The following is a 27,785-nucleotide window of genomic DNA, read 5'->3' as shown; positions in this document are numbered from 1 at the left end:
CCTCACGTCGTGTTGCTAACCACCTCAAATCACGAGTTGAGGCGTCAACGTTCACTGCTTATGGAAGTCCACTAGAAACGGCAGACAGTAACTCACCCGATCTATATGCTACACATTTAATGACACAATTGAATATCCGCTACGAGTGTATAAAAACCCCTTGACAGACGATGGGCGGTTGATTGAACTCTGAAAGCGTGTACATAATGAAAAATAATAATATTGGACAATCAAAAGATGTATCGTTTAATGCAATGCATTTTATTGTTCGTTTAAATGTACGTTCATATTCTTATATATAATATATATATATATATATATATATATATTTATATATAATTGTGTATATAATATCTATTTATATGTGTATATATTTTGGTGTATAATTATAAACGTAAAAACATATTATTAAAAATTACACAAAGCTTAAATATTTCTCACATTCTATAGCTCACATTTTGTATACGCTTGAAAACTCATATCTGTTAGTATTAAATTCTAGATGACTACCAGTTGGTTGAGGTGGTAGATCCTCAAAAGTATAAGCCAGTAGAGCTCCATCGTTATCATGTACTGAGTAGTTGAGATCATTATTTGCTCCAATCAAATTACCGCTGTAGTCCTGGTTAGAATATGTACATGGATTTGTAATACCTTCAGATTCCACCAGACTGTTGTCTATACTGCTACTACAAAAGCCAATGTGTGGCGAATGTGTAGATGTTAGGATGCTACAGTCGCTGTCTTCGGTCGTCGATGGAATTGGGTTGAATTCTTCATTTTGGAATGTATTCGCTCCATAGGTAACTGGACTATTATGAATTTCAATGTTCATTGTAACTGTTTGTGGCCGCAATGCGTAGAATGGCTGATGGGGTATACTTTCGGATCCACAGTCTTCTGTAAAACACTCCTGCGTATCTGGCACATAGGGGGATATGTGATGGCTAGCCGAATGCAAATTTGCATCGTTCACAATATTTTCTTCAGAATCAAATACGGGCTCTCCAATATTCTGACAATCACCAAAATTTGGCTGGACGTGTTGGCTAACGCCCTGACTAATACACGATAAGTTCGTTTCTAGAGTTGCGTCTTCAGTTTTTTGCGGATTATCAAAGAATTGAAGAAATGACAAATTCTCTTGTGTGATAAGGGCATTATTGTTATCCGATACATTTTCCAGTTTAACAATACTATCGCCCGAATGTATACCGCAATCGATTCGATTATTTGTTTGTACAAATTCGGCTGACTGGAGATTTACATAATCCTTTTCCGGTGGGAGTACAACTTCAAAAGTACTGGAGGGGGTCTTTATGTCATTATTACATTTTACATTATCACCTGAATCATTTTTTAGACGTTTTGACAACGCACTAGATTGACAAGAAGAGGTAGATCTTTTGTTTTTCCGACCGGCAGTACATGTTCCATTTATTGCAACAGGTGTCGTCAGATTCTGTGAATCCTGCTTAACATCGATATCTATATCCTGATTTTGCTTTAAAACGACTGACGATCTTGATTGTTTTTTTTGTGGCCTATATTTATAATTTGGATATTCTATCATATGAAGTTTTCGCAGCTTTTCTGCTTCGATAATATATGGCTGTTTATCGTCCTTAGATAAAAGCTGCCATCGTCTGCCTAGTTCCTTGGAAATTTCAGCATTATGCAAGTCTGGCGTTTTTTCGCATATTTTCCGTCGTTCCATTTGACTCCAGACCATGAATGCATTCATTGGCCTTTTTATATGGCCAGGAGAATGTTTTTTTGTCTAAAAGATAAGAATTATATTTTTAATTTCAATTAGTAAAGAAATTAATTTATTATTTAATATAAATGTATATTTATTATAGATAATGATTTCAAAATAACTTAGATTCAATGAATTTTTTTCTATTTTAGATTAATTAGATGTTATAACTACTATTTTCAGTTGAAGTCAAATTATTTTAATAAAAACAAATATATATATATATATATATATATATATACATAATATATACCCCACAATTTATATTCATAAAAAAAAACTTAACTAAGATTAAAACAGAAAAAAGCACAAACGTGTTTATCAAAGAAGTTTCCCTTTCCCACAATAAACAAAAAAGTAAATAAATAAATATAATTCGTGCTTTTTAATCAATTTTGTAAATTGTAAATTGATTTGTCGCCATGTGACAATTGTTAAGTGTGAAACATGGCTTTTCGGCGAAATAAATCCGCAGCAATTGCCGCTGCTGTTTTTTATTGAATCAACTAAAGAGAGTTTATTGCTATTATTATTAGAAGCTTACGACATATTGATACCCTGTACCCAATGCTTATATACAAATCTATAGATAAGACCGTCATTGTCCGATAATGTAATCTATTGCCGATATTTCACCAGACATATTGGCAGTACGCAATATCCCGACTTTTGTTTTGGAAGAATGCATTATTATTCACATAAAATTCGCATTTTAGTTCTGGTTTAATTTAAAAAATATTCTTGAATACCACATTTATGAAACAATAATTTTCGAATTCTTGATAATTCACTTCTCACGACGTTTGCAAAGAAAATGTGTATGAATGCATCTTTCATATATTATATATATATACGAATCTTCAAAATATATATATAGTGGTGATCTAAGCAAAGCATTTAACGACAAATTTTGAAATATTTATTATTTACTTTAATAATGATTATATTTAACATCTATAAAAATAATTAATTATTAAAAAAAAAACATCTTTAATTAGAATCTACAAGAATAAAAATGTATTAATTAAGTTGAAACTACGATTTTTTTATATATGATACATGTGTAGAATGTATATTTAATGTTTTATAAATGAGCACATTAAAATAATAATAATAAACTAGATTATGAAGCAAATATTAAAACAAAATTCTTTTAATAATTACAATTAATTATATTTATTAATGTTTGCCTTAATGAAATTGAAAAATAGCAAATTTATAATTGGTAATACCATAAAAACTTTTCAAAATCTTCCAATCTAAAATTATTTCCTATTGAAATCAAAGTTGAAGCCAAAATCGCAAAATTGCTAAATTGGAAAAACGAAAACCACTTTAAGAAAATTAAAAACGGAACAGACGTCATTTAAGCATAATGTGTATGACTATATAAAAAATGCACAGACTACATATGTACATATATTATGTATAGATTGTGTATATCTGTATATATTCTAGTCCACTAAGCGCAATGTCGCACTGCTCGAGTGAACAACCTTTTTATTAGAGTCGAAAAAAACACACTAGTAATAGCGTTAACTACGACCTTGAAGCAGTTCGTGAACCCCAAGTTCAACCAACCAATATAGCCAGCGGCAATGACGCCGACGCCGACGCCGACGCCGACGCAACAACAACAACATCAGCAACAAGAGCGGCAGGAGAAGCAGCCACAGCATTGTTGTTTTAGCTCAAACGAATGGGATATGAAGCAAATGGTTAGGTGGACGCAGACGCTTTGCTACAGCGGCCATTGACATTACTTTTGCACTTGCTAAAATGTGACTCTAAATTATTGATTTACATTCTTGATGTCTTATATGAATCTAACCAAAACACAAACATGGACGCCAGAAGCCAGACAGTTGATATACTATAATTTAATGGATGCACGCACACAGATACACATGTCTGTATGCACGTACATACACTCAAACCTATACAAATATATAAAACTACTCTTATACGCTTAATGGGAGTGCATGACTTGTGTTTACATAAAAATACATACATATCTTTAATTTAAATATTAACACCTTTGCTCGCAAAGCACATGCTGCGCATTTTATAATTTGTTTTCTTTTTAAATAATATAACGAAATTACTATCTAAAAATTGAACGAAAAATATATGTAAACAAATCTATATATAAAATATTTATATAAATATGTACATATAAACACCTATTTTTCGCACATACATACACTCTTATCAGTTAAACGTTTCATTGACCTCTTCTATCGGAATGGCATCCGTTCTGCACCTACGAAATTAACAAAGTTTCTTACACATACATATATGCATGTATATGTAAATAGAAATAAAGTTCAGACACTCTTAAAGCTAGACAAAAAATTCGGTTCATAAGAACCAATCAGACATTCTAAATGCGCTTAATGTACACATAGTGCATGACGCATTCATAAATACGTAGTTAGCGGGAATGTATGTATGTATGTATGCGTGTATTTTAAAGCTATTTTGTCAGATAGAAATGCACTAAAATTGCCATTTCAGATAAACGATTAAAAGTATATGAAGAATTTCATATGAAGAAGAAACTATTATTGGGTATAAATACACTAAAAATGCCATTTAAACTGTTGAATGCTTATATGTACATTGTATATGTATGTATGCATATACATAAGTGAAGGAAGCCAATTTCTAAGCTGGCATTGACATTTTGTTGAAATGTTGACTGTATATGATTAAATATAAGTAGAAGAACGCCATCTTTGGCAGAAACGCTAGACTAAATGCTATCTCAATAAAAATGCTTTTCATGCAAGGTATTAAAATGCAATTTTTGTCTAATTTTAAATTGCTTATTCTGATTGAACATGCATACATACATACATAAGTATGTAAGTATATACGTATGTATTCCTATTGTGATTTTACTTACTTGAGTTGCATCTGAATACGGAGTACTTGAGTTAGCTGGAACAAGTGCAGATCCAAAAACCGTTGGAGATCTTTTAGTTTTAATATGATTTTCATAGTTTTCCATTTTAGTTGTTTATGTGTGGCCAGAGGCTGGCACGCCTTTATTTTTAATTTTTTAAATAACTTATATATCGTCGTTAGTCTATGAATTGTTTGTGGCACTGTTGAAGCGATAAATAAAAAAATTAATTGGAGTTAGTATTTGTGACTGTGCGGATCTAGATCAGTTATATTATTAATAGATGTCTGGATCTGGGATCTGGACTAGACAATTATTTGCATTTCATTACATACAAATAATGAAATATCTACGTATTTATATTTGCATGAATGTATATGTATGTTTGAGTATACATAGGTGTATATAAGAACATTCATTTCCTTTTCAATATTACTGCATGCATTCATATATGTATATACAAATGTAAATATATATATGTATATAAATGCACATATATGAGAATGCAAGTAGAAGAACAAGTATGGAACGATTTGTTTATACTTATATATAAATGCGCACATACATACATATGTACATACTTTGTATATACCCACATACATACATATATTAATTTAATTCCGTTTTTATGCACTTGCATATATGTAGATACATATGTGCATACATATGTAAAAAAATATATATATATAATATATATACATATATATGTATATATATTTACATTTTACATATACATATACATATGTACATACACTTATGTTCGGATATATGTATGCACAAGTTTATTCATTTTTTCTCTTGATCGCTCAAATGCAAGTTGCGGATATATTTTTGATCGTCCTTATGTACACTTGTATATGTTCATATTGTATATGTATGCAGTTGCCACTTGTACATACTGCGTATGCATGTATGCATTTTGACTCAAGGTGAAACTGGTTCCTTATTTTCTGTTCGCAATGTTCAAAGACTCACGTTCGAGTTTTGTCTGTGGCAATGAGTTTATTTTATTTACATGTACACTCACACACACATACACACACTCACTCACTGAGGCACACACATGCAGGCATGCACACATGTGTATATGCATGTATGTGCGTTAATACATGTTTAAAAATTTGTATACTCTTATGGAAACATATTTAAAAATCACAGATGCACGAACATACGCATACATATATGTTTATGCGTGTGTATGTATGTATGTATTTATATTTATGTACACACATAGACTTATAATTTGTGGATTTACTTGCTCAAATCTGTTATATTTTATTATAATAATATTATATGTATGTATGTATGCATATACATTTGTTGTTGCATATGTTTATAAGCAATGACGTTTTCGAATCGCGTATCAAGCATCAAGAAAATATACAAATACAAACGCATGATAACTACGCTTTTCTTTTAATCCATGTACATTGGCATATAAAACAGTGTGTAGATTAAACACAGACAAATCACAATGAACATGCAGGTAAATTATAATTTGTGAATGTTGAGATTTAATCACTTTATACTTTACATACAGCCAATGAATGTATTATTTATACGCAAAAGTATATACGTGCATATATCTGCATTAAGATTAACACTTGTTGCTAAATTAGTGACATTAAAATGTTGTGGCTTTTAATTTGTTTTGTTTTGTTTTGATTTTATATTTGGTTTTAGTTTGGATTTGTATATCATCTGCGTATTAACGTTATTGAGGCTACGACGGAGCAGAACACATATTGCGACCGACTGCTCCGCGGCAAAGTCGGAGCATTCTGGCTCAATTGAATCTTAGCGCCAAGTGCCAGTGCAAGAAGCACAATCACAAAGCAGCGAACTCGACGAACACGAACCGATTGAGATACGAGTTGAATGTGACGAGAAACTACATTCATACGTACGTTCATACATTCATACAAACGTCTGTTATACATAAGCACGTAAATAAATACATATATGCATACATACACACAAATACACTACGCAAATTACTTTAGGTTGTTGTTTTTTTATCGCTCTTTATATATACACACACGACGCTGTATTCACATACATATGTACACACGTTTATTTATTTATATTTGATTCGTCAGAATTGTTTTTTTTTTGTCTCTGCCTTTTTATATGTAAGCTCATACATATCTTTATGTTTTTCGTATAAAAATACACATACACATGTGTATACTCAAATATACATGTATTATTGTATAGTCCCTAAGCTTTTTCGTTTATGTTTTGTATTAACCGCTGAGGTCGTCGTCGATCGCTTACAGCTGTTCAAATGAACTGCTTTGCAAAGTTGATGTCTTGAGTTCCTGCAGTGCAGTATTTCCCATATATAAATACATGCATGTATATGTACATACATTTATATTTATATATTATGTTTATACTTATAATTATTTATATATGTAAAAATATATACATACACACATCCATCAGTTATACTGCTTTGCAAACTTATATTCATGCATACATATATCTGTTTGTATACATATATAAATAAAATCACGCACACATATAAGCAATACACTCGTATTGTGCATTCGTTCGCTTGCATATTCGTGACGGAGAGGCGAGAGACCACAACTGAGAGGATTGTGCTGCTCAACTAAAGTGAACAGTAGCGCAGTGCGGTTAATTATTGGCCCATAAACGACAATTTTATTTCTTTGATAGATATATAAAATTTCACATTTAACATGTTTACCTTACAATATATGTTTATTTATTTATAATTAAATGTATATGCGCGTATTTAATTACAATTATACTGACATATATCATCTAAAATCTCAGTGACAATCAAAATGCGGCCCTGGTACTTTATGATATCAACAGTTTTAGTAATTGTTGCAGCTGGCTTTGCCAATGTGTGCGTGAGCACCAGAGCTCAGAATGCCCATATGGTGTGAGTCTTTATAAATACATATGCACATATGTACATCAATGTGTGCTTATATACAAACATTAGGTTCGAATGAATCAGCTGTTCAATGCGTATTAATCATATGGTTATATGACATGCCCTCGACAGTGTGTGTGTATCTACATGGCTGTGTATGGACGTATGCATGTATTCAATCATGAAGGCAGTAATGGGGAAATATATGTATATAAATACATCCAATATGATAAAATTGTAAATGCATTTGAATGTCTTCGACTCAAAACATCTTATGTTATAAAATTAAAGACTTTTAGAAACATAAATCTATAATGAGGATATTGCGCACAATAAATTTTCGTAAGTTTATATATTAATGTACATATGTATGTGAATGTTCCTTGATCATTTTTGTTTATCAATAACTTATGTTAAAATGTTGAGAAAATAATAAATAAGTTGGATGTAAACAATAAATTCCCGTCAACTTGAATACTTTTTGTATACATTTATAAATATGTCTGCATATACAAATTTTAATTTATACAAAGTATGTCGGTATATAGGTATATAACAATATTTAAGTCAAAATACATGAGTGAGTGCATAATCCGTAGGCAATTAGGAAAAATGAACCGAACTAAGTACCAATACATTTTATTTATTTATTTATTTTTTTTTTCATTTGCATATTTCATATAATTTCCGTAACATCGAAAGGAATCGATTTTTTCGACCTGAAGCGGAGCTTAACGATCATTAAAGCGGGACTCTGCTACCAGCATGACGGCATTCAATGCTCTTCCGCAAAAGAAACACGGTCAACTTTGCGGAAGCGTCTCCAGCGTGTACGGAATAGAGTTTTTAATACGAGTACAGATAAAATGCTGACGCTTACTCATTTAAATTGCTTAGCAGTACCATCAGAACTACCTTTTACATTCCGGATAACTAGTTGATCCTTTACTATCCTATTACAATCTCTCACAAGCCAGTCCTTCCTTAGCTTATACATAGTTCCAATTAGAATTTATGTGAAAAGTACGTTTGTTTTTATAGATCATAATTTGAAAAATTATAATTTAAGATTTCTCTAGCACAAAAATAAATGTATACCAATGTAGACTGTAAAACAATAGGAGACATATTATTTATATACATTATTAAACCGATTTAACTCACAAAATTTACAGATATTTTTATTAATTCTAATACTCAATACAAAATATTGGCAAACAGAAATTTAAAACTAAATACAATATATTGGAAAAATAAATTTGCTGTTATAAAAAAAAAAATCATACATCTTAACGAAAGCAATAATAACAGGAGACGAATTCAATTCATATTTGAATATTTTTTATCATCTTCTTCGCCAACTTCTAGCATAATTTGCATGATTTTACGTTTAAGCTTTTTCCGTGAAATCATTGAGTTTAGATTACGAAATTCATTGGCTATCAATTCGCCAAATGCATCCCACTGATCACGAACACCTGGCCTCGGAACTTCCATGCAATTTTGCTTTTCCACATGCGTGGAAATTGATGAAAAGTTTTTGCAATTTTTTGATGTAGAATTTTGTTGTACTTCGCACGGTTCAAGTTCTTTTACAACTCGATTATTTGGCTGCCCGACACTTAAATTTGGTAATTCTTTATTTTCCTCTATCGGGCTTTCCGCAGGTTCCTGTTCGGTATTTTCATTATAGGATAACTTAATGCTATTTACAGATTTCTGGAAAATGAAAAGATTAAACAACTATTATTTATTTGATTATTAAAATCAATAAGAAATACCTTGCTTTGTGGTTGATAGCCCGGTCGGGGCTCAATGATAGGTCGCAGAAACATTAAGGTTTCAAAATGCTCCCAACGACATGTTTTTGTTGATGCATTTTTCGCACCACCCATTTTTTCCAAACGTCTTTCATATTTCTTTAATTCTGAATTGAATTGATTTCGCAGATTATGCACTTTTTTACCATAATCAATTTTGGAAATTTCCAGCGTTTTACATATCCGATCTATTGCCTTATTTCGACAATCCTTGTTTTTGTACAATTCCGAATAATGGTTCCATAAACAATCTGATGCACGATACAGCTCAATTAGTTTATAAATCTTTTCTCTTGTCCATATTGTTGGCTTGCGACGCTGACGTCCTTTCTGTTTCACAGTTGTAGAGCTGAGTGCCATGTCATTTCTGTATTACAGACATTCCTCTAGCTAAGAATTGGATAAAATTAATCTAAGTAAACTTTTGTTTATTGTTACAGTAACATATTTGTTATTGGAGGCACACATTTCATTAGTTGTTTCCACTAGGCACATCCATATCTGAATCTAGTATGCCTATATATCGATAAGTGTTTTTAAGGGCGAATGTATTTTACATATTAATATTCTGATATTTGATACATAATGTTATTTGTTAATAGCAATTAAATTTGAAAGTCACATTTAGATATTTGCATTAACATTATTTGCATTTATTTATATGAATAAGAAATAATCGATACCATACTTGAAATGCGTATCGAAGTGAAATTTATTAATTTTGCTTCATATATCAATAACAAATAATATTGTCAAATTAAAATGTATTTAAATGTAAATAAACCGAAAAATGAAGACGTCAGATTTTAGTTTTCCGTTAGCGAACAAATTATGTCGTTCCTCGAAAATGTAGATAGTGTAAACGGCTAGTGAAGATATACATAGCTAGTGTAGATACTCCATAAACTAAAATCTTTCATACTGTAACGAGTAATCGATATATTTTTATCGCACTCCGTTTATTGTCGACAGGATATAATTAAAATATATGAAAGAAGTTTTTATATTATTTACTATTAATGTGTACGTATCGTCTAGTACATGTGTAAATCTAAAATCAAAATAGTACGATAATGCATTTTCCGTTCTAAAACAATGGAGATTTGTTTATAATCAGAATGGCCGACGCCCACGCCCACGCCCATCGAATATTTTAATGTTCAAAAAATTGTACCTCTGGTAAATTTAAGTGCCTTTAATTGCAACACTGCGTATAAAAACTAAAAGCAAATATATATTTGTAAAAAATTTACTTGCAGATATAAAAATAAATCCAGTTTTGACTAAAAAAAAAAATAACGAAAGCGTAATGTCACAAATAATTCCAAACACACCCACGCCTCAAATGCTGACGACATCAACAATAGCCCCAGTCGAATCAGCAAAACCTCAACTCACTTTTCCATCTCTAGTTGATGGCGCTCACGGAAATAATCTTCTGGCCCCGGCCCCAGATGTAATACTTAGAGCCTCAACCATATTTGGAGAGTTCAAACATGACTCTCCACTGGATCTCGATAATGTACATAAATCGGTGGAGACTGAGCACAATATGCTTTCGGACGGCCTAGAATATGGTAGCGATTCTAAAATTCGAATAATGCCAACAGTAAAGCTGCTCGCTACTCCCCATGCAGCGGATCCCAAACGAAAATTCGTATGCCCCTATGATAATTGTACGAAAAGTTATGGAAAAAGCTCCCACCTTCGCTCCCATCTGACATGGCACACAGGCATCAAACCATTCGTCTGCACCGAGCCCAAGTGCGGGAAGGGATTCACACGCTCAGACGAGCTGAATCGCCATTTGCGCACCCATACGGGTGAAAAGCCGTTCAAATGCATACATTGTAGTAAAAAGTTTTCACGCAGCGATCATCTGACCAAACACTTGGCCACCCACGACAGACAGCTGAAAAGTAACAATCCGAAACGTTCATTGCCTAATACAACCAAGGTTAAGGGTGCGAAAAAGAATACCTCTGATGCCGATTCGGGCTATCATTTTATGGCAGTAATCAATGGAGGGGGCGAGTCGAACCCAAATCAAAATCAAAATCAAAACCATCAGCCGCAGCCAGCGCCAGCAGCTGGCTATGACCATGCGCCATTCAGAATTAAATTGGAACGACCCGAGCATAGTGACAAATATCAAATCATAGCCCCATTACCTGATAACCAATTGACGGCTGGCCTCAGTGACAAGCCGGATGTCAAGTATGAGCCTGCCGAGGATATTGCACGCACACTATCGCAATTGCCGCCACAGGACGGTGCCAGTACCTATGGGATGCCTCATTTTGTGCAGGATCGACCATTTCGCTGCCGGCAATGTGAGAAGCGCTTCAAGCGCCAAGACGACTTGAATCGTCACAATCGCACGCATACGGGCGAGAAGCCCTATGCATGCACTCAATGTTGTCGACGATTTGTACGCAGCGATCACCTGAAAAAACATCAACAGACCCATTTAAAATCGCGATAGCTTCTTAGATAATAATTATATATATACATATATATATGTTTTAAGAGCCAGTGGCATCATCCGAATAACTGTTAGTTGAATCAGGCACATGTTTGGGGGTAAAAACAGCAACAACAACAACAAAACACAATACAATAAAAATTTGCAAAAAATAATATTGATTTTATTATATTACCTGTTTCAGAGCTGAGATTTATTATATTATCAGAAGAAATGATTGTATATTACAATACCCATTTTTTGGCAATATATCCTAAAATATTTTGTCCAGTTGGATTCTTAATATGATCTCAGCTTATAAGGAAGTTCTTGAAGGTTGGAAAGGGCATTCTCGGGGCATTCAGTCTACTGCTTACCCAATAAGATGCCTCAGATTGTTAAATGTTTATTAGAAGCCACTCTCTTTGCATTAATTTATTATTTTCGTCCACATCGCAGCAGCACGTAGAAAGAAAATACAACTACAACAGTAGCATATGGAAAAACATCAAAAAAGAGTATTTCAGTAGGTAACGCCCAACTAGGAGATACTGTAACGATATTTCTCGGTTGAGTCGAATGTTTTAGCCGACTTTTTTTTTTTAGCAGATATGTGACATACTTCAGCACTTGACTCTAATGCTTTTAAAAAATCCCATTAAAGCTATCGCTTTAAGGATTTTACTCGTCCAAACTCAACAACTATACTTTAACGAGCTTAAATCATTCCGCCAAAACAACATATACCAAATGAAGTGCAGGAATATTATTTGAAACGCCATATTTTAATACATTTTATATATATTGAAAATCACAACGTATTTTATTTATTAAAACTATTACGTTAATGTTTCGCCTTGGGTTACACAAGCCTCCAAATAGTCGATGCGGCGTTCCAGAACTGTCAGTTTTTCATTGAGCACAGCAAGACGCGATCGACAGGACATATCTGAAAATAAAAAAGAAAGAGTAATATGTTTAATATATATCAAGCAAATATAATATAGAAATATATTTATTAATTGCTTAAAAATATTCTGAAAGTCATTGATTTTTCCAATTCAGAAAAATCAATCATATGAAAGCCATTTAGACCTTTAGAACTGTAACAAATACATTTTTTTTTTTTTCAATTTGCCACCTTGCCAAAGATCCCAACGCCATACGAGTATGGCATATTATATATTCAAGTATAGCACTTCTTCTTTAGCACTCCAAAACAAGTTTTTAGTTTTTTTTTTTTTCATCGAAATTCGATACGCCCCTATTTGTCGGAGCTAACTAACCTTAAGTATCTACGTATTACATTTCAAGTTCCTAGCTTCCCATACTATATTTGCATTTATTTCAGATTTGCTATGCCCACAGTGGATGGAAAGTTGGCGACATCTTTATAATAGGTCTGTAACTTAACAACTTCTTTAAGTATTGTGTTTTTCGTCTTGCCACACCTACTAAAAATATGTTGACATTTTTATTTACTGCAAACATTAAGTTAATAGCTTCACTAGGGTGAAATTGTCATGCCCCAATGTGGGCGTAAACAAATAATCAGGTGAGGGTACAGTTCGCGTGCGGACGAACACATATTGCACTAGACTACTAGAGATTTTTAACGAGCGTGAAAGAGCGACAAAACCTTCTTAGGAAACATTGGATACGGTTGAACCTTTTTATTTTTTGTAAATTTTCTTCGTTTGCAGCCATAGTGAAATGGGATAAAAATATATAGTCTATGGCAAATCATTAGAGGTACTTTATTCTATTAATTTTGACTATCGACGCAAGTATACATTCCATAGCTCAATTTTCTAGCACTTCAAAAAACATCGGAAAATACTTCTTAACGATTTGCCGCACCCCTCGTGGGCGTATCAGTAAAATTTTAAAGCTATCAGACGAGGGTACATACGAGTATATATTCCAAAGCTCAACTCTCTCTCCCCTTGCGGACAGCAAGACGGGTATTACAAACCAATATGATCACTTCACTTCCTGAATGGAGTATTAAAACGCAAATTTAAGAGAGAAATTCTGCCCGAAATCCCAAAAACATGAATTTCACCGACTAAAGTACAGCAAAACGAAGTAGGAATAAGAAGGATTTTAGACTTTTAGTATTTGACCTAGCGAAAGCTATCGTTTACTTGGTTAATTCATTTATTTCATTATAAAAATCCGTCCGCTTTCAGATTTAAAAATACATACACAATACAAAACTAAATAATTACTGAATGTATGTTAAGGATTTTGTATAAAAGTATACTTTCCAAATCAAATGAATATAAAAACTCAAGGCATCATAATATTTATTTAACAAATTGTATTCGTAAATGTACTAATCATATAAAAACCATTGGTCATTATTAAATTGATGATGGCATGTAACATCTTACCAAATGAATTTAGAAAATCTGTGATGCGTTTTATGCTGGCTGTTATAACTTCAATGTATTCTCGGTTTGCCCAATCTTGATGAATTTGCTTTTGAACAGTTTCTCTATGAGCACCGCTCATTTTAAGGTTTTATCTTAAAATCGTATGTGTTTTGTTTACACCTTAATTGGGGATGCTCGATTTCAATTAGTTATCGATGTTATTATATATCGTTCTGATTCGATAAATGTCAAATTACACTACCGGAAAGCACTGTATTCATTATGTGGAACACACAAATTTTTTTCGCAAACAGAAGAGCAAATTCTATCCTTCATCTTTCATTTTTAAATTATGTAAGAGTTTTGTTCAACTCATAATGTAGCCGACGGAAATCAGTAAATTGTTTGATATTTCGTCAATAAAAAAAAAAAATATCAAGCATTTCAAATGTATTTAATTCAATTATTTTTAGGAGTTCATAAAAAATAAATTAAATAAGTATAGATCTATCACGTTATTATAATATGTAATATATTGCGAAGCTGTCAGCTTGAAGAACATTTTCATTTGCTCAATATATTCCGATCATTCCTTCTAAATGTATTCAATTGCTGCGCCTTTTATCGGCTATCGGTCTTCTTATATGTATCGTTAAAAATATGCATGGCGCTAAAATATATTGCAATATATTAAAATACATAACCTAACAACAACATATTGATAAATAGATATATTACTCCTGAATAAAATTGTATATCTATGTAAATGTATACGCAGTTACCCAAATGTATGTATGTGTAGCTACTTTTCTGGTATTTGTTCGTGAATATGGTTTGGTCACACTTAATTTGGTCCTTTGAACAGTTGTGTACTCAAACAAAGTGAAATATGTATGTAAATGTTTGCACATTTAATTGGCCCCACTTATAGAAAAGTGCAGAATAATGGTAATATAATAGAGTATATAGTTACAATATTTAAGCCACTGCTAAAATAAAAAGAGTGAATGTGCTTCTGGTCTAACGTATTTCCGTTAAGGATAAATCAAAATTGTTTGTATACATTACTCCTTTTATACATACATATATACATATGTATTTACAAACAAAGTGTTTATTATGGAACTGATGGAGCAATGCAATGCTGTAATCATTTCAACATTTCTCAGTTAAGACGGACAGTCATACATATGTACATACATATGTATATCTTTAGGCCTCCATGCACAATTTCTGAATGGGTAAATGCAATTGTAGGCTATATTAATAAAAATCAATGCAATTTTATAAAATGCTTAAACTGGGAATATTATAATAAAATTCTAAACTAGAAACAATACTTCCCTCTAATTCATTTATCCACCTGAAAGTGCTAGAGACTTTTAGATCTTTTTATTCTACAAGCCGATAAATTCGATAGGTCATCGATAAAACTTTTGATTCTTGACTGATTGAAATTGAAATTAAACTACAGTTCCTTGAGAATCCTGAAATAATTTGTAGACATTATTTAATGCTCCAAGAAGAAATTCAATTTGCTATTGTCGGCTATATTAAGTTGTTGATATTTTGACGTAGTTATGAAAGTTTAATTAAATGGGGTACCCCCAAATTAATATCAAAGTTATAAAGTGATTTCTAATAAACTTTAACTTTCTAATTTCAGTTTCGTCTACCTCATGGAAGCTTAATAAAGATTGTAATTGTCCTGCTGTTCGTAAACATACTATTGTTAGTAAAAGTGTATCCACCCTACAAATCTGTCACTAATGGGAGTAGCAGACACCCAACAAATACTGATGGAGAAAAGACTAAAGCTACTGTTCCTTTGAACTGCCCATATCATTCCGACGTTGGACCACAAATGACAATGTCCACTACGAATTTGGAACATTTCATATCTGAAAGTAATAAAACTAAGTTAACTTTCGCAAATATTGATATCAGCTACGGACGCTGGGATAACCAACACAAGTACAAGATCAAGGATTTTGCCGTTGTAGGCGAACAGTATACAGAATCTTCAAAAATTAGCTTAATATGCCTAGCTACGCAAAGTTCGGTAGAACGGCTATACTCTTTGCCACAAGTTGCCGCGAATTGGATCGGTCCCATGTCTGTGGCATTATTCTCTGCCGGAAATGAGGAATATATAGTATTAAAATACTTTGTCACGTATATGCGGCTTTGCTTTCCTAATGTTAAAGCAAATGCGACATTTCATATTTTGTTTCCTCAGGAATATGAAAGCCTTCCGGGACATTTAACAGAACCATTGAACATCCAAAAAAAATTCAACTGTCGAAACCCTGAGAAGACGCTAAAATTCTTATTAAAATTAAGAACTGCGAAAACCTTAGAATGGAGAAAAAGAAATGTATATCCTCAGAACCACATGAGAAATTTAGCCCGCAAGGGATGCCAATCGAAATATGTGTTTTTGACCGACATTGATATAATACCTAGTGTTAATAGTGTTGTGCAGCTTAACAATTTTTTTAAAACTGTCGATTGCGAGAAGAATTGCGCCTATGTTATTCCCACTTTTGAAATTGATGTTCGAGCATCGTTTCCACAATCAAAGGAAAGCCTGTTAGCTCTAACGAAAAAGGGATTAGCCAGACCTTTCCACGAAAAAGTGTTTATCTACAATCAATACGCAACCAATTTTTCAAAGTACGTATATTTTTTCAATGAAATTAAATGAATTAAATTGCATTGTGTTAGTCGTGCCTATCGATTTTTATCGATTTCTCATCCTCTTTTCAGATGGTTAACATTAAAGGGAAATGAGACTTCAGTTAGCATAAGCCACATAGTAACAAACTTTGAGTTCTTATATGAACCGTTTTATATAGCATTAGATACTGTTCCCATCCATGATGAAAGATTTACTGGTTATGGATTTACTAGGAATTCTCAAGTAAGTATACGTTTTGAAAAAAAAAGATAAAAAAGATACCATCTTTGCCAATTTCCGCCTTCCCTTTAGATATTATTATATATGTGTATTAATATATTATTTTTAGGTCTATGAAATGTATGTGGCTGGATACAAATTCTATGTTCTATCGCCCGTTTTTACCTGCCATTGGGGCTTGCAAAGAAAACAAGCGAGGCCTGCATGGAGAGAGCAACAGAATAACGCCAATCGAAAAAAGTTTGACAGCTTTAAAAGTGAAATATTTGCACGATATAAAAACGATCCACATATTAAAGTAAAATAAAAGTGTTCAATTTTAACCTAATCGTAAGATAATTTACATCTATTAACTATTTTCGCAAAGAAGTCATCGGCTCATAGTTTGTCTGACTGTATTCGGGTTTCTCTACAAAGATTTAACCAAGTGGTTAAAAAGTCTTGCTTGCTATCTGCATTTACCTATCGATAATTTTGCTTGGAATTTCAACGTTTGCTACTGAAGTTAATTGATGAATTCACTTTTAGTGGGTAAATAAAAAAAAACTTGCAAATTGAACATAAATGTTTTATGTTTTTTTGGTGAGATTTTATTGTTTATTTTGTTTAAAAATGCAGGCTTTTCAAGCAGCTTGTTGACTTGTCACTGCGATTTTTCGATATTCAGTACTTGTGAAAAGTAACGAATATACAAATATCGCTCATCACTAATGTTCGCTTTGGTTAGACAGTTTAATTTATTTTGCCGACTATTCATGACTTAGTTGATATAAATAAATAAGGAACTGAAATCGAAGTAGAATGTTATACGGAATATTAAGTCTGTGCTGGATTCCGTTAGCGGGATTTGTTTCATTCTTGATCATTTTATCTGCTATCAACAAATCTATTGGAGTGCGAAGGGCATACGTGAAACTCCTTCTAAGGATATTTGAGGTAATTATTTTACTTAAGAATTATGTGTAAATATAATAATATGTGTACATTTATATGTATTTATAAATAAAGTGTTATGTATAAATAGAATATAAAACTAGTTTGTTGCTCAAAAACGCAATTTATTAAATCATAGTGGATTATAAATAAGTTCATAAATATAGCTTGCTTCAATAATAGTACTGATGTGTTTGAATAATAACAGTATTAGAAGCATTTGAATGTACATTTGATTGACTTAAAGCTCAGTTAGCCTCTATAAGTAAATATATACACAGTATCACGCTAATAACGGAACGTTTAGCAATCAACTTTCTATGAGATTGTAATTGATTTCGTCAAAATACAAACAGTGATTCAAAAAAGTTTTGGTGCACCAGTAAATTTGGTCCCTTCAGGACGATCGATAAATGAGAATGAAAGAAGCATAAATCTGAAATAAATAAATATAATTTTTGTATGAAATTACATTATATTACTGCTTTTTACTTTGTCTAGGCAATTATTAAATTTATAGCAAACATGAAATTTCACTATCAATATATATTCGTGCGGACTGCTGTCTGATAGTGTTAACATTTTTATACGCCCACGAAAGGTGGGCAAATCGGGATATATTGTATAATATATGAGATTATAAACAAATTCTACAAATCCATCAACAAATTATATAATTTTCTCTTTGGGGTCAAAGTTTCAATATCCTCCATAGACTTGTTAAGTAATTTTAAAACAGACCAATGTGATCATCGCAGCTGTTTTTGAACCGCAATCGAATATTACGCAATTTGCTAGTGCAAAACGGTTACGTTACTTTTATGGCTCTTACCATTTTTTATTACTAAGATAGTATAATTATATATTTACTCCCAGTCGATAAGTATAAGCCACTTTCTATTGGAAAAATATTATCTTGAAATATATATTTTTTAGGTGCTACTATGTCTATAAGAGTCAACAATTGTGAATAAAACAACTATGCTGGGTTTTTCATAGAGTACTTAAATAAAAACAAATTGATTTTATTTCTATATTAAAAAATAAAACATAAGAAATGCTGTGTCAAGTCAGTAGCACATTTATCGGGCTTCAGTTCTAATAGGCTTTAATATCGGTTTGCCGATATGCAAATGCAAGATTAAAGTGAGACAATACTAAGGCATAAAAATGCGAGGCTATAGCAGGTATAGATTCAATTCAATTTCAATTTCCTTAATAATAATAATAGAGGCTCAGAAATGTTCTAATATAGATTTCCTCTAAGGCTTTAACGCTTTTTGAATGACAGGCAAGATGCAAGTATATTTATGTAGCTTTAAACTTGAGATTTACTGTCTTTTAATGGAAAGAAATGATAAACGCTTCCTTCCAGATGACATGAAAATCTGAATATCTGAAGTATCAGCAGAAAAGAATAATATAATCATTCAGACGGGTAGACCATCAAAATCCGGTAAGTATACCGGCTTGATTATGTTAATGATGAATGAATATATAGAGATCTCTTTGGGGGTGCTCAAATCAAAAACTCTTTCAAGGTTTTAGAACTATTCACAAAATTGAGATCACAAATCATCGCCTCTAGAAGTTTCAGAATCAGATGGTTCAATGTACTTTGATTTTCCAATATTTTCCTCTGGTAGTTTTTGGCATGCATGAGATTGGGGAGTAGGTCAAAAATGCATGAGATCAGAGCTGCATGCTTCTCACATAACTTTAGCTGTACTGGGCTACTTCCTAGTCAAGGATATCCCCATCTCTTTAATCAATTTTGTATAAACTATTTCTAACTGACAGACACCGATATGTTTAAAAGACTTAGAAGACGTATTCTATTTCGTTTGTTAACAATTTTCAAATTCTTTCGATTATAGTACGGCCGTAACAGCATAGAATCAGCGTCAAATGAAAATCTGAAGAACCCGAATGAAAAGACGGCTGAAGATCAGAATTCACAGGTGGAACTAGTGAATGGATTAGACGCAAAAGAATCAACAACTGGAGCAGTGCTTATAAACCGGGATGCTGTTTTGCTACCCCAGCCTCAAGAGCTAAATCATGATAAGCCCAATTCAATAAAAAAGGTAAATATATACAATGCTTTTCTATAATCGTACACATTCATTCAAGATAATGGCTTTTCGAGTAGAGAATGCTGTTTTTTTTTCAGATAAGATTGCTTTAAAAATAGATAGAATGACTTCAAACTTATAACAAATATTTACATTTTATTTTTAGGAGGAAATAAACTTCGATTTTGAAAATTGCTTAGATTACGTGAAAGCTGGCGTCGAAGCGATTATCGAAGATGATGTTACCTCAAGGTTTCAGGCTGAAGAGCTTAAGAACTGGAATATGCTGACGCGAACAAATCGACACTATGAATTTATATCATGGAAAATAACATTGATATGGGTGGTTGGATTTGCAGTGCGATATAGTATATTGATGCCACTGCGCGTATTCGTTTGCTTTGTCGGAGTAAGTATTCATTCGATGATAACATTCTTAATAACATAGATAGAATTAATTCAGCTAATACCTTATCTGTTGTCCATATTATAAAAAGATATTGTCATTTATACATATGACACTCTCTGAATTTGTTCGAGCACTCGGATTTGATATTTTAGGGGCTAAAAATAATAAATTGATTCCCACGCTCTTAATGATAATAAAGTCTGTATATTATCTGTAATTGTAATTATCTAAAGTGGGCGCGTATCAAATGATATTATATTTTCTATAGCCTTACAGCCGGAGCCAATATTATAGATTATTACAGCTGAAATACATAGAAAAAATTAGGCCGAACTATTCTTGTCCGAATATGAACTGAAGCATATAGGCTCGAGTTGAGATTTCCCTTGGAATGTCGCTCAAGCACACGGCCTCCTAAGGTAGTTTTAGCTGTTTATATTAATTTAACAGTTATACATATATTGGTTAGACTAAGCTGTTTGTTGTTTGATCTGTATTATATTATTTTTCGCATTTAATTTGTGAAATATTTTATCTTTTTTATTTATTTTTTTTTATTAAATATTTTAATTTAAAAATAGCACATTTTTATTTATATTAGAGTTTTTACATTTTTTCATCTAACGTTTTAATCAGAAATTGAATAAAACCTGTAAAAATTATTATCAATAAATGAGAGAAAGCTAAGGAACGGGCATGTCAAGCACTGTAGCGAATTTAGGAGAGCTCTCGCCCTGGTTGTCATGTTTATATTTATTTCTTTTATTATTAATATTTAACTTTGGTTCAACAGGTTGTATTTGCAGTTGTTTCAAATGCATTTGTGGCCCTAGTACCCTATCGATTTTTGCGGCGCCCCTTAGCGGATTTATGTTTTAAAATAACCTTCCGTCTCATATCAAGCTCTCTGTCAGCAGTTATAACATTTCACAATAAGCAATATAAGCCCAAATCTTGTGGGTTTTGCGTAGCCAATCATACCACGCCCTTTGACGTCGCAATGCTCTCTACAGATTGTACATTTTCCTTGGTGAGATAGAAGATTTTTTACCTTTCAACTGCATTTCAGTTTTATTTCAATGCACTTTTGTTTATTTCGTTCCTCATGGTTATGATTTGCTTTCATACTCGGGCTCCATTATATATAAAAATCATCCTGAGGTTAAAAACTTCGTACACCACATTTATAATGTAATGATTTTTGTTATTGAAAATAGCACCTCATTTATATTTTCATGATTTCATGATTGGAAATAGCTTTTGCCTATGTTAATGAGATCCATATATGGCTTGTAATATGTTTTATGTTTCGTTTTCCGTTTTTATCTATTTATATGTTTCTGCTTTTTGTTATTGTCCTTGCATTGTTCAGTTAAGTTCAAATATAAAATGGGCTTAGTTTAATTGCAAATAAATTGCAATTGGGTAAGTGAGCACAGATGAAAAGGTAAAGTACACGGTTGACAATTGGATCCGAGTTAATGTCATATACTTTTGCAGAAGTTACTAAAGTTAGAACTTAATTTGTTTAGGGGATTCTTTGCTATTTATCTTCTATTTGGCTTTGCAGTTCCTTAAGTTCAAAATCAATCATAAACAGAAATGATATGATACAGGGCCTATCCACTTATGTTTGGAAAATAAAAAATGGAGTTTCTAAAAAATATATTAATATAACAAGGAATATTATTTTCTAAGAAATATTTTAGCTATTACTAAAATTGAACAGCGAATGCCCAGGCCTTGAACGGCGATGTAAATATATCTGCTTAAACAATTAGACAATCAAGTGTAGTAGTTGTCTGAGCTTTACTTAATAACCTATTCCTAACGCTCTAATATAATATTTCATCAAATAAAATTTTTGTGTAGTGTGCATTTGTGATTTGTGCAATGATTACTAAAAAAGATAACTAAATATGTATTGTTTTGCATAATGCCGATACTAACGACCGTTTCCAGAATTAATCTTACTAATAAAGCATAATTATGACCATCTGTCGTTACGTCGAATCTGCCCGAGTATAATTTGTTGATCTAGTGAGACGTTCGATACATTTCTATGCGTCTATTTGATATGGAAGTTAGATTTATATTGTTGCTTAGGTTGAATCTAGTGAGATTTTTTCAATACTGAACTGATTTCGTTGGATAGTAAAGCTAACTATTGTAATATAATATCGTTTACAAACCGATACTCTCGCTATTTGAAGTATGTTATACATGCATACATACTTTGGTGATTAATTACAAAGAAAGTATGTTGTATAATGTAAAATATTTCGTAGGCATATATTAAAGTGATGCGATTTGCATTATTTTAATTGACAAACCATTTAAATTAAACTTAAAATAATAAGAACAATTTAATATAAGATCTAAATTACACACGCCTTTTGTTCTATGCAATCTCAGGTAGTGTGGTTAACAGCATGCACAGCAGCTGTGGGAAATCTTAAGGATGGCGAAAGAAAACGCGCTATTGTGAATAAGGTGCTGGGGCAGTGCTTTGGCCTCCTGTCCAGCGCCATTTCAGCAGTTATAACTTATCATAATGAGGATAATCGACCGTCATCGACAGGTATTTGTGTGGCAAATCATACAAGCCCCATAGACGTACTCGTACTGATGTGTGACACAACCTATTCTCTGGTAAGAAATCAAACGAAATTCGAGGAATTTGCACCCCAAATAATATTTGACCAAATAATATTTGAAACTTGACAGTATTTGTATGTATTATTTGGTTAGGACACTACGATTCATTTAGCACTTGGCAAAAAGTTGTACAAAATGATTCATAGTCTATTGTATTGTATATATTACAACATTAATTTGACAAATATTCAACATTTTATTTTTAGTTTCCATTTTTTAATTTTCCATGCGTTGATTGAAAATGTAAATACATTCAATTTTGCATAAATTATTGAACAGTGCGAGAGAAGGCATTTAGATTCGCGATGATGCTAGATGAATTCAGGTTTTATAATAAGCATGCGAATTATTTGTTTTGAGCTTTTATATACACAAGATACAACAAAAATGGCACATGTAGAGGTATCTCTTAGTCGGACCGTGCCGACTAATGCAATCTAGCTTGTTTACATGGTTTTCTTGTGATCTATGCGTTAAGAATGTGATTGCTTGGGATTCTCACTCGTTTACTTGGAGTAAATATTCTACAGTTACAAATTATTTACCAAGATTTTCGCATAGTTTCATAGTCTAGCAGAAAAATCAATATACAGTAGAAGCATCAGTTCTTGTTGCTATTATTATATTATTATTATTGTTTTACGGAAAGTAATTCCATTTTTCCAGATACCTTGACCCAAAATTCAGGTAATACCAATTCAAGTTTTATCGGAATACTATGTTATATCACGCCTTCTTGTTATGTAAAAAATGCATTTGTAATTCATTTCAATCAATCATCGTTTATATGAATCATCATTGAAATCCAACCCCTAGACGGAATTGGATAGTCATACAGTTAATACATACGCATACATTAAATTACTTAAATGTTTTATATGAAGACAACAAAAAACAAAAGAGAAAAGAATATTGTGAATAATTCTCATTTATAGATTGGCCAACGACATGGTGGATTCCTTGGCGTCTTGCAAAGAGCGCTGGCAAGAGCATCTCCTCACATTTGGTTTGAAAGAGGCGAAGCTAAGGATCGTCACTTGGTTGCTGAAAGACTAAAACAGCATGTGTCAGATCCTAGCAATCCGCCAATTCTGATATTCCCGGAAGGTACTTGCATCAACAATACGTCCGTTATGCAGTTTAAGAAGGGTAGTTTCGAAGTGGGCGGCGTTATATATCCCGTTGCCATAAAGTAAGCATTGTTTACACATTCTATCAGTCAAAATAATATTAACAAATTCGCCTTTACTTCAGATACGATCCCAGATTTGGCGATGCATTTTGGAACAGCTCCAAATACTCAATGATGCAATATCTTTACATGATGATGACGTCTTGGGCAATCGTGTGCGACGTTTGGTACTTGCCGCCCATGTATAGGCAGGAAGGCGAGTCGGCGATAGATTTTGCCAATCGTGTCAAAGGTGTTATAGCCAAACAAGGCGGTTTGGTTGATTTGGTATGGGATGGCCAGCTGAAACGGATGAAACCGAAGAAGGAATGGAGAGAAATACAACAAATTGAATTTGCAAATCGATTAAAATCGGATTGACGTTTCAGTTAAACACTTATTATGTTATTATTTGTAATTTACAATGGAGAAAATGTAAAAATAAATGACTTTTACCAAAACAAAAGTAAGAAGAAAATGAAAAGCAACAGAACAGAATACTTCCCCAATATCAAAGACTAGAGTAATAAGAATAATATATTTCAAAAGAAAATATCAATTAAATATGCCTGTAAATTGTGAACAGAAAACTCAATTATTCGTAATAATGGTTTTATTAATTTATCTCATGGTCTGTCAATGGTGTAGATCTATTTATAATCCTTGTAAATATTATTAAAAATATGTTAATATAGGTATTTGTACATATATATCAAGGCATATAAGGCATGATAGACATATAGCTAAGTGATTTATATAAGGGATTAAGTTAGTTGTTCCTCCGTTTGTAGAATTACAGCATTCTGTTGCAAAATTGACAATTTTCGGATACAAATTTTTCCAAAACTGTACGCGACGATTGTCCGAGAGATAACCAGTATTGAAACTTTCATCAACTATCAAGTATGAATATCTGGGCGGCTCCATAGCGCTCCATTTCACATATACATTGGCCTTTGTAGGATTCGATGCTTTCGCAAAATTCGCCCACAGTGTCATAACAATGTCTGCCATTTTCTTATCAGTGGGCTTCCACTCCACAACATTGCCCACATAGGGAATACCCCAAACGAATATCTGGTCGAAATACTTCGGCACTCCAATCCAATTCGGTAGATCAGAGCTTAGAGTTTTGGATCGAAACTTAAATATATAGCTATAAACAGTCTGATGCTTACTGACGATGTCTATAAACGTTTCCAATGGAGTTAAATATGCTTTTTCCGTATGAGAATTGATTATATTTGTATTAATTTTCATTTCTTCCTCGCTGTTTTCATCGGAATACATAAAATTAATAGCATCAGAAACGATGGGGAAGTTTGTACACCATTCGTTATTTCCGGTTACTTTATAGATATCATTTACTGCAATGTCGGAAAAGAAGCTTTTGATATCCTCCGTAGTTAGCTCAGTAGAAATATACTCATCTAAAAGTGTAAGAACTTCCTCCATATCCGTAATGCCAACAATCAGTGGCACTTTGTGATAAGTTCCACTCTTGAATAGATTTTCCGGCTGGTTTTCGATAAATGGATATGACGTATTACTTAGTCCATAATCGACAATGGGACCCCACTGAATAGACGGCAGATTCTCGGTTATTATTTTTGCATCGATTCTCTTTAAACATTGAATTAATAGCGACGTTGGTCTTCGAGCACATCCGAAAATATTTGATATCCTATCCAAATCATTGTTGAATTCATGTGGAAATCGAACAGGGACGAGGGGATTTCCAGACATTATAATTGCTTTATGAAAAGCGCCCTTCGACCACTCCCCCGACGTCATATGCAAAGCCGCACTAATTGCACCAGCATCGTGGCCCATTAATGTGATCCGATTCTCGTCACCACCGAAATAATTGATATTTTTCTTAACCCAATATAGTGCAGCCGACTGGTCCATCAATCCAAAATTTCCTTGAGCTTCGCCGTCATCCGTCGAAAAGAAGCCAAATATATTTAATCGATACGAAAATGTTACAACAATAACTTTCTGCTTAAAAACCAATTGAAATGGTTCAATGTCAATTGGGCTGCCCGTTGTAAAGTTCCCGGAATGAATCCAAACAATTACAGCATATCCATCGACTTCAGGTAGTCCTAAAAAATAAATGCGAAAACATTATAAATACATTAAGTGAAAGAGTGATATAGAAGATCTGTTATTGCATACCGATATCAACTCAGTTACAATTTAAAAAAATTAAAAAATTGGTCAATGAATGTTTAAAGATCTCTACCATCGGTAAATATATTTATCAAAATATCATAAAATATTCAATATTTTATTTTAAATAGTTCAAAGACTCACCGTCAGGTACATAAACATTCAAATGCAAACAGTTCTCATCGTATTTTTTTGCACCATTCTCATTAGGCATATCTCCCGAAAGAACATCCAATACTTTATCGAGCTGGGCATTTGTTGGGACGCGCGCTTTTTGCCAACAGCTGGGCGCGAAGGAGGTTGCATTGAAAACGCCTTTCCATGGCGGCAATTCAATGTCGGGCGGAGAGAATCTTGCAGCATGTGCATACCGAATGCCCAAGTATGCTTTAATATTTTGAGTTCGATACATTTTCAGATATGTCCCAGATATAATACCATTTCCGGGTATATGTATATAGGGTGCATCGATGCTATTTACACACGTGTAGAACAAATTATATGTGACGTAGAAATAAACACAAATTAACAAATTCTTCGACCACATCGTGACTTGTAGTATTTTTGCACATGCTTAGAGGGTTTAAGGTACAATACTCAGGAGTTTCTAAGATTCTTTTTTTTGGTCAATAAAATTGTCAAGGAACGAAAAACAAGCTAATAAACCCTGTTGCTAAGCCTTCGTATCCATGACAACAATCAGTTTTTTTTTTTAATTCTTATGGATGAATAAAATCATTGCTAAGCCTTCGTTGCCATGGCAGCAATCAGGGCTTTAATATCCCAAATTACAACGCTTTCGTTGCTAGGTCATAAATTGAGCTAATTCTATACCCTATCGTAAAGTGAAAGTTCTGAATAGCTTGACTCTTCTAGTAGGTTATTAGAGCATTCGCTTACATACTAATGGATATTTTAGTTATTCAACAGTTTGTTTACAATGCAAATTGCTACATTTTTAAATGAATGGGTTAATCATTGCTATAAATAAAATGATATAATTATTAGTAATATATCTCTCCTTTTTTATACATTTTAATATTTTTTTTGTATAATATTTTATTTACAATTATTATTTTACAGTTAGTTAAAGTTGCAGATTTGACGCTTTTTAGGTTCGTATATAAATTCCAACAATTTTTATATTTTAAATTTAAAATCCTAATAAAATTGATTAAAAATTTAAATTATATATATTTTACGT

The 27,785-nt window shown here is 32.5% G+C and overlaps 7 protein-coding genes and 1 long non-coding RNA gene across 13 annotated transcripts; 4 read left to right on the top strand and 4 right to left on the bottom strand.

Moving 5' to 3' along the window:
- Positions 1-360: 360 nt before the first annotated feature.
- Positions 361-6,549, bottom strand: LOC6579966 (putative transcription factor SOX-14). 2 transcript variants are annotated; one of them, XM_015164011.3, is made up of 3 exons: positions 6,206-6,549; positions 4,668-4,869; positions 361-1,780 (listed from the first exon to the last, which is right to left on the bottom strand). In XM_015164011.3, exons 2-3 carry the CDS (start codon positions 4,770-4,772, stop codon positions 452-454), a joined length of 1,434 nt encoding a protein of 477 aa, XP_015019497.1. In that variant the 5' UTR covers positions 4,773-4,869; positions 6,206-6,549; the 3' UTR covers positions 361-451. The 2 variants fall into 2 exon arrangements, with proteins under 2 accessions (XP_015019497.1, XP_032585760.1); XM_032729869.2 differs by having other exon boundaries at positions 6,381-6,549.
- A 1,000-nt stretch (positions 6,550-7,549) lies between these two features.
- On the top strand, positions 7,550-8,367 carry LOC122757716. Its single transcript, XR_006357829.1, has 2 exons — positions 7,550-7,920; positions 8,281-8,367. It is a non-coding gene; the product is annotated as an uncharacterized LOC122757716 (long non-coding RNA).
- A 314-nt stretch (positions 8,368-8,681) lies between these two features.
- On the bottom strand, positions 8,682-9,885 carry LOC6579965. The gene is made up of 2 exons (XM_002005802.4): positions 9,360-9,885; positions 8,682-9,297 (listed from the first exon to the last, which is right to left on the bottom strand). The coding sequence occupies exons 1-2, from the start codon at positions 9,756-9,758 to the stop codon at positions 8,899-8,901; spliced, it is 798 nt and encodes a 265-aa protein (XP_002005838.1). The 5' UTR covers positions 9,759-9,885; the 3' UTR covers positions 8,682-8,898.
- Positions 9,886-10,332: 447 nt separating this feature from the next.
- LOC6579964 (zinc finger protein 135) lies at positions 10,333-12,038 on the top strand. Its single transcript, XM_002005801.4, has 2 exons — positions 10,333-10,577; positions 10,658-12,038. Exon 2 carries the CDS (start codon positions 10,708-10,710, stop codon positions 11,881-11,883), a length of 1,176 nt encoding a protein of 391 aa, XP_002005837.1. The 5' UTR covers positions 10,333-10,577; positions 10,658-10,707; the 3' UTR covers positions 11,884-12,038.
- A 590-nt stretch (positions 12,039-12,628) lies between these two features.
- On the bottom strand, positions 12,629-14,449 carry LOC6579963 (probable protein BRICK1-B). The gene is made up of 2 exons (XM_002005800.4): positions 14,259-14,449; positions 12,629-12,811 (listed from the first exon to the last, which is right to left on the bottom strand). Exons 1-2 carry the CDS (start codon positions 14,377-14,379, stop codon positions 12,702-12,704), a joined length of 231 nt encoding a protein of 76 aa, XP_002005836.1. The 5' UTR covers positions 14,380-14,449; the 3' UTR covers positions 12,629-12,701.
- A 631-nt stretch (positions 14,450-15,080) lies between these two features.
- Positions 15,081-17,488, top strand: LOC6579962 (beta-1,4-glucuronyltransferase 1). Its single transcript, XM_002005799.4, has 4 exons — positions 15,081-15,188; positions 15,907-16,916; positions 17,010-17,163; positions 17,270-17,488. Exons 1-4 carry the CDS (start codon positions 15,186-15,188, stop codon positions 17,465-17,467), a joined length of 1,365 nt encoding a protein of 454 aa, XP_002005835.2. The 5' UTR covers positions 15,081-15,185; the 3' UTR covers positions 17,468-17,488.
- Positions 17,489-17,858: 370 nt separating this feature from the next.
- LOC6579961 (glycerol-3-phosphate acyltransferase 3-like) lies at positions 17,859-25,001 on the top strand. 5 transcript variants are annotated; one of them, XM_032729815.2, is made up of 7 exons: positions 17,859-18,096; positions 19,971-20,180; positions 20,335-20,577; positions 21,371-21,607; positions 22,993-23,229; positions 24,171-24,427; positions 24,490-25,001. In XM_032729815.2, the coding sequence occupies exons 1-7, from the start codon at positions 17,962-17,964 to the stop codon at positions 24,785-24,787; spliced, it is 1,617 nt and encodes a 538-aa protein (XP_032585706.1). In that variant the 5' UTR covers positions 17,859-17,961; the 3' UTR covers positions 24,788-25,001. The 5 variants fall into 5 exon arrangements, with proteins under 5 accessions (XP_032585706.1, XP_015019495.1, XP_043866796.1 ...); XM_015164009.3 differs by lacking the exon at positions 22,993-23,229; XM_002005798.4 differs by lacking the exon at positions 21,371-21,607 and having other exon boundaries at positions 17,861-18,096.
- On the bottom strand, positions 24,997-27,781 carry LOC6579960 (carboxylesterase 5A). Its single transcript, XM_032729814.2, has 2 exons — positions 26,726-27,781; positions 24,997-26,514 (listed from the first exon to the last, which is right to left on the bottom strand). The coding sequence occupies exons 1-2, from the start codon at positions 27,126-27,128 to the stop codon at positions 25,082-25,084; spliced, it is 1,836 nt and encodes a 611-aa protein (XP_032585705.1). The 5' UTR covers positions 27,129-27,781; the 3' UTR covers positions 24,997-25,081.
- Positions 27,782-27,785: the final 4 nt, after the last annotated feature.

This window comes from Drosophila mojavensis, unplaced genomic scaffold (assembly GCF_018153725.1).
Source record: "Drosophila mojavensis isolate 15081-1352.22 unplaced genomic scaffold, ASM1815372v1 contig_80, whole genome shotgun sequence".
Lineage (NCBI taxonomy): Eukaryota > Metazoa > Arthropoda > Insecta > Diptera > Drosophilidae > Drosophila > Drosophila mojavensis.
This window is presented reverse-complemented; position numbering and strand designations above follow the sequence as displayed.

Excerpts from the sequence above, each read along its gene's own strand:
- LOC6579966 (XM_015164011.3), bottom strand. The coding sequence starts at position 4,772 with ATGGAAAACTATGAAAATCATATTAAAACTAAAAGATCTCCAACGGTT. Across the intron at positions 1,781-4,667 it reads CGTATTCAGATGCAACTCAA|ACAAAAAAACATTCTCCTGG; the intron begins GTAAGTAAAATC and ends CTTATCTTTTAG.
- LOC6579965 (XM_002005802.4), bottom strand. The coding sequence starts at position 9,758 with ATGGCACTCAGCTCTACAACTGTGAAACAGAAAGGACGTCAGCGTCGC. Across the intron at positions 9,298-9,359 it reads GCTATCAACCACAAAGCAAG|AAATCTGTAAATAGCATTAA; the intron begins GTATTTCTTATT and ends TTCATTTTCCAG.
- LOC6579964 (XM_002005801.4), top strand. The coding sequence starts at position 10,708 with ATGTCACAAATAATTCCAAACACACCCACGCCTCAAATGCTGACGACA.
- LOC6579963 (XM_002005800.4), bottom strand. The coding sequence starts at position 14,379 with ATGAGCGGTGCTCATAGAGAAACTGTTCAAAAGCAAATTCATCAAGAT. Across the intron at positions 12,812-14,258 it reads AGATTTTCTAAATTCATTTG|ATATGTCCTGTCGATCGCGT; the intron begins GTAAGATGTTAC and ends TTTTATTTTCAG.
- LOC6579962 (XM_002005799.4), top strand. Across the intron at positions 16,917-17,009 it reads TACGCAACCAATTTTTCAAA|ATGGTTAACATTAAAGGGAA; the intron begins GTACGTATATTT and ends TCCTCTTTTCAG. Across the intron at positions 17,164-17,269 it reads GATTTACTAGGAATTCTCAA|GTCTATGAAATGTATGTGGC; the intron begins GTAAGTATACGT and ends TATTATTTTTAG.
- LOC6579961 (XM_032729815.2), top strand. The coding sequence starts at position 17,962 with ATGTTATACGGAATATTAAGTCTGTGCTGGATTCCGTTAGCGGGATTT. Across the intron at positions 18,097-19,970 it reads TCCTTCTAAGGATATTTGAG|TACGGCCGTAACAGCATAGA; the intron begins GTAATTATTTTA and ends TTTCGATTATAG. Across the intron at positions 23,230-24,170 it reads GTGACACAACCTATTCTCTG|ATTGGCCAACGACATGGTGG; the intron begins GTAAGAAATCAA and ends TCTCATTTATAG.
- LOC6579960 (XM_032729814.2), bottom strand. The coding sequence starts at position 27,128 with ATGTGGTCGAAGAATTTGTTAATTTGTGTTTATTTCTACGTCACATAT. Across the intron at positions 26,515-26,725 it reads GAATGTTTATGTACCTGACG|GACTACCTGAAGTCGATGGA; the intron begins GTGAGTCTTTGA and ends TTTATTTTTTAG.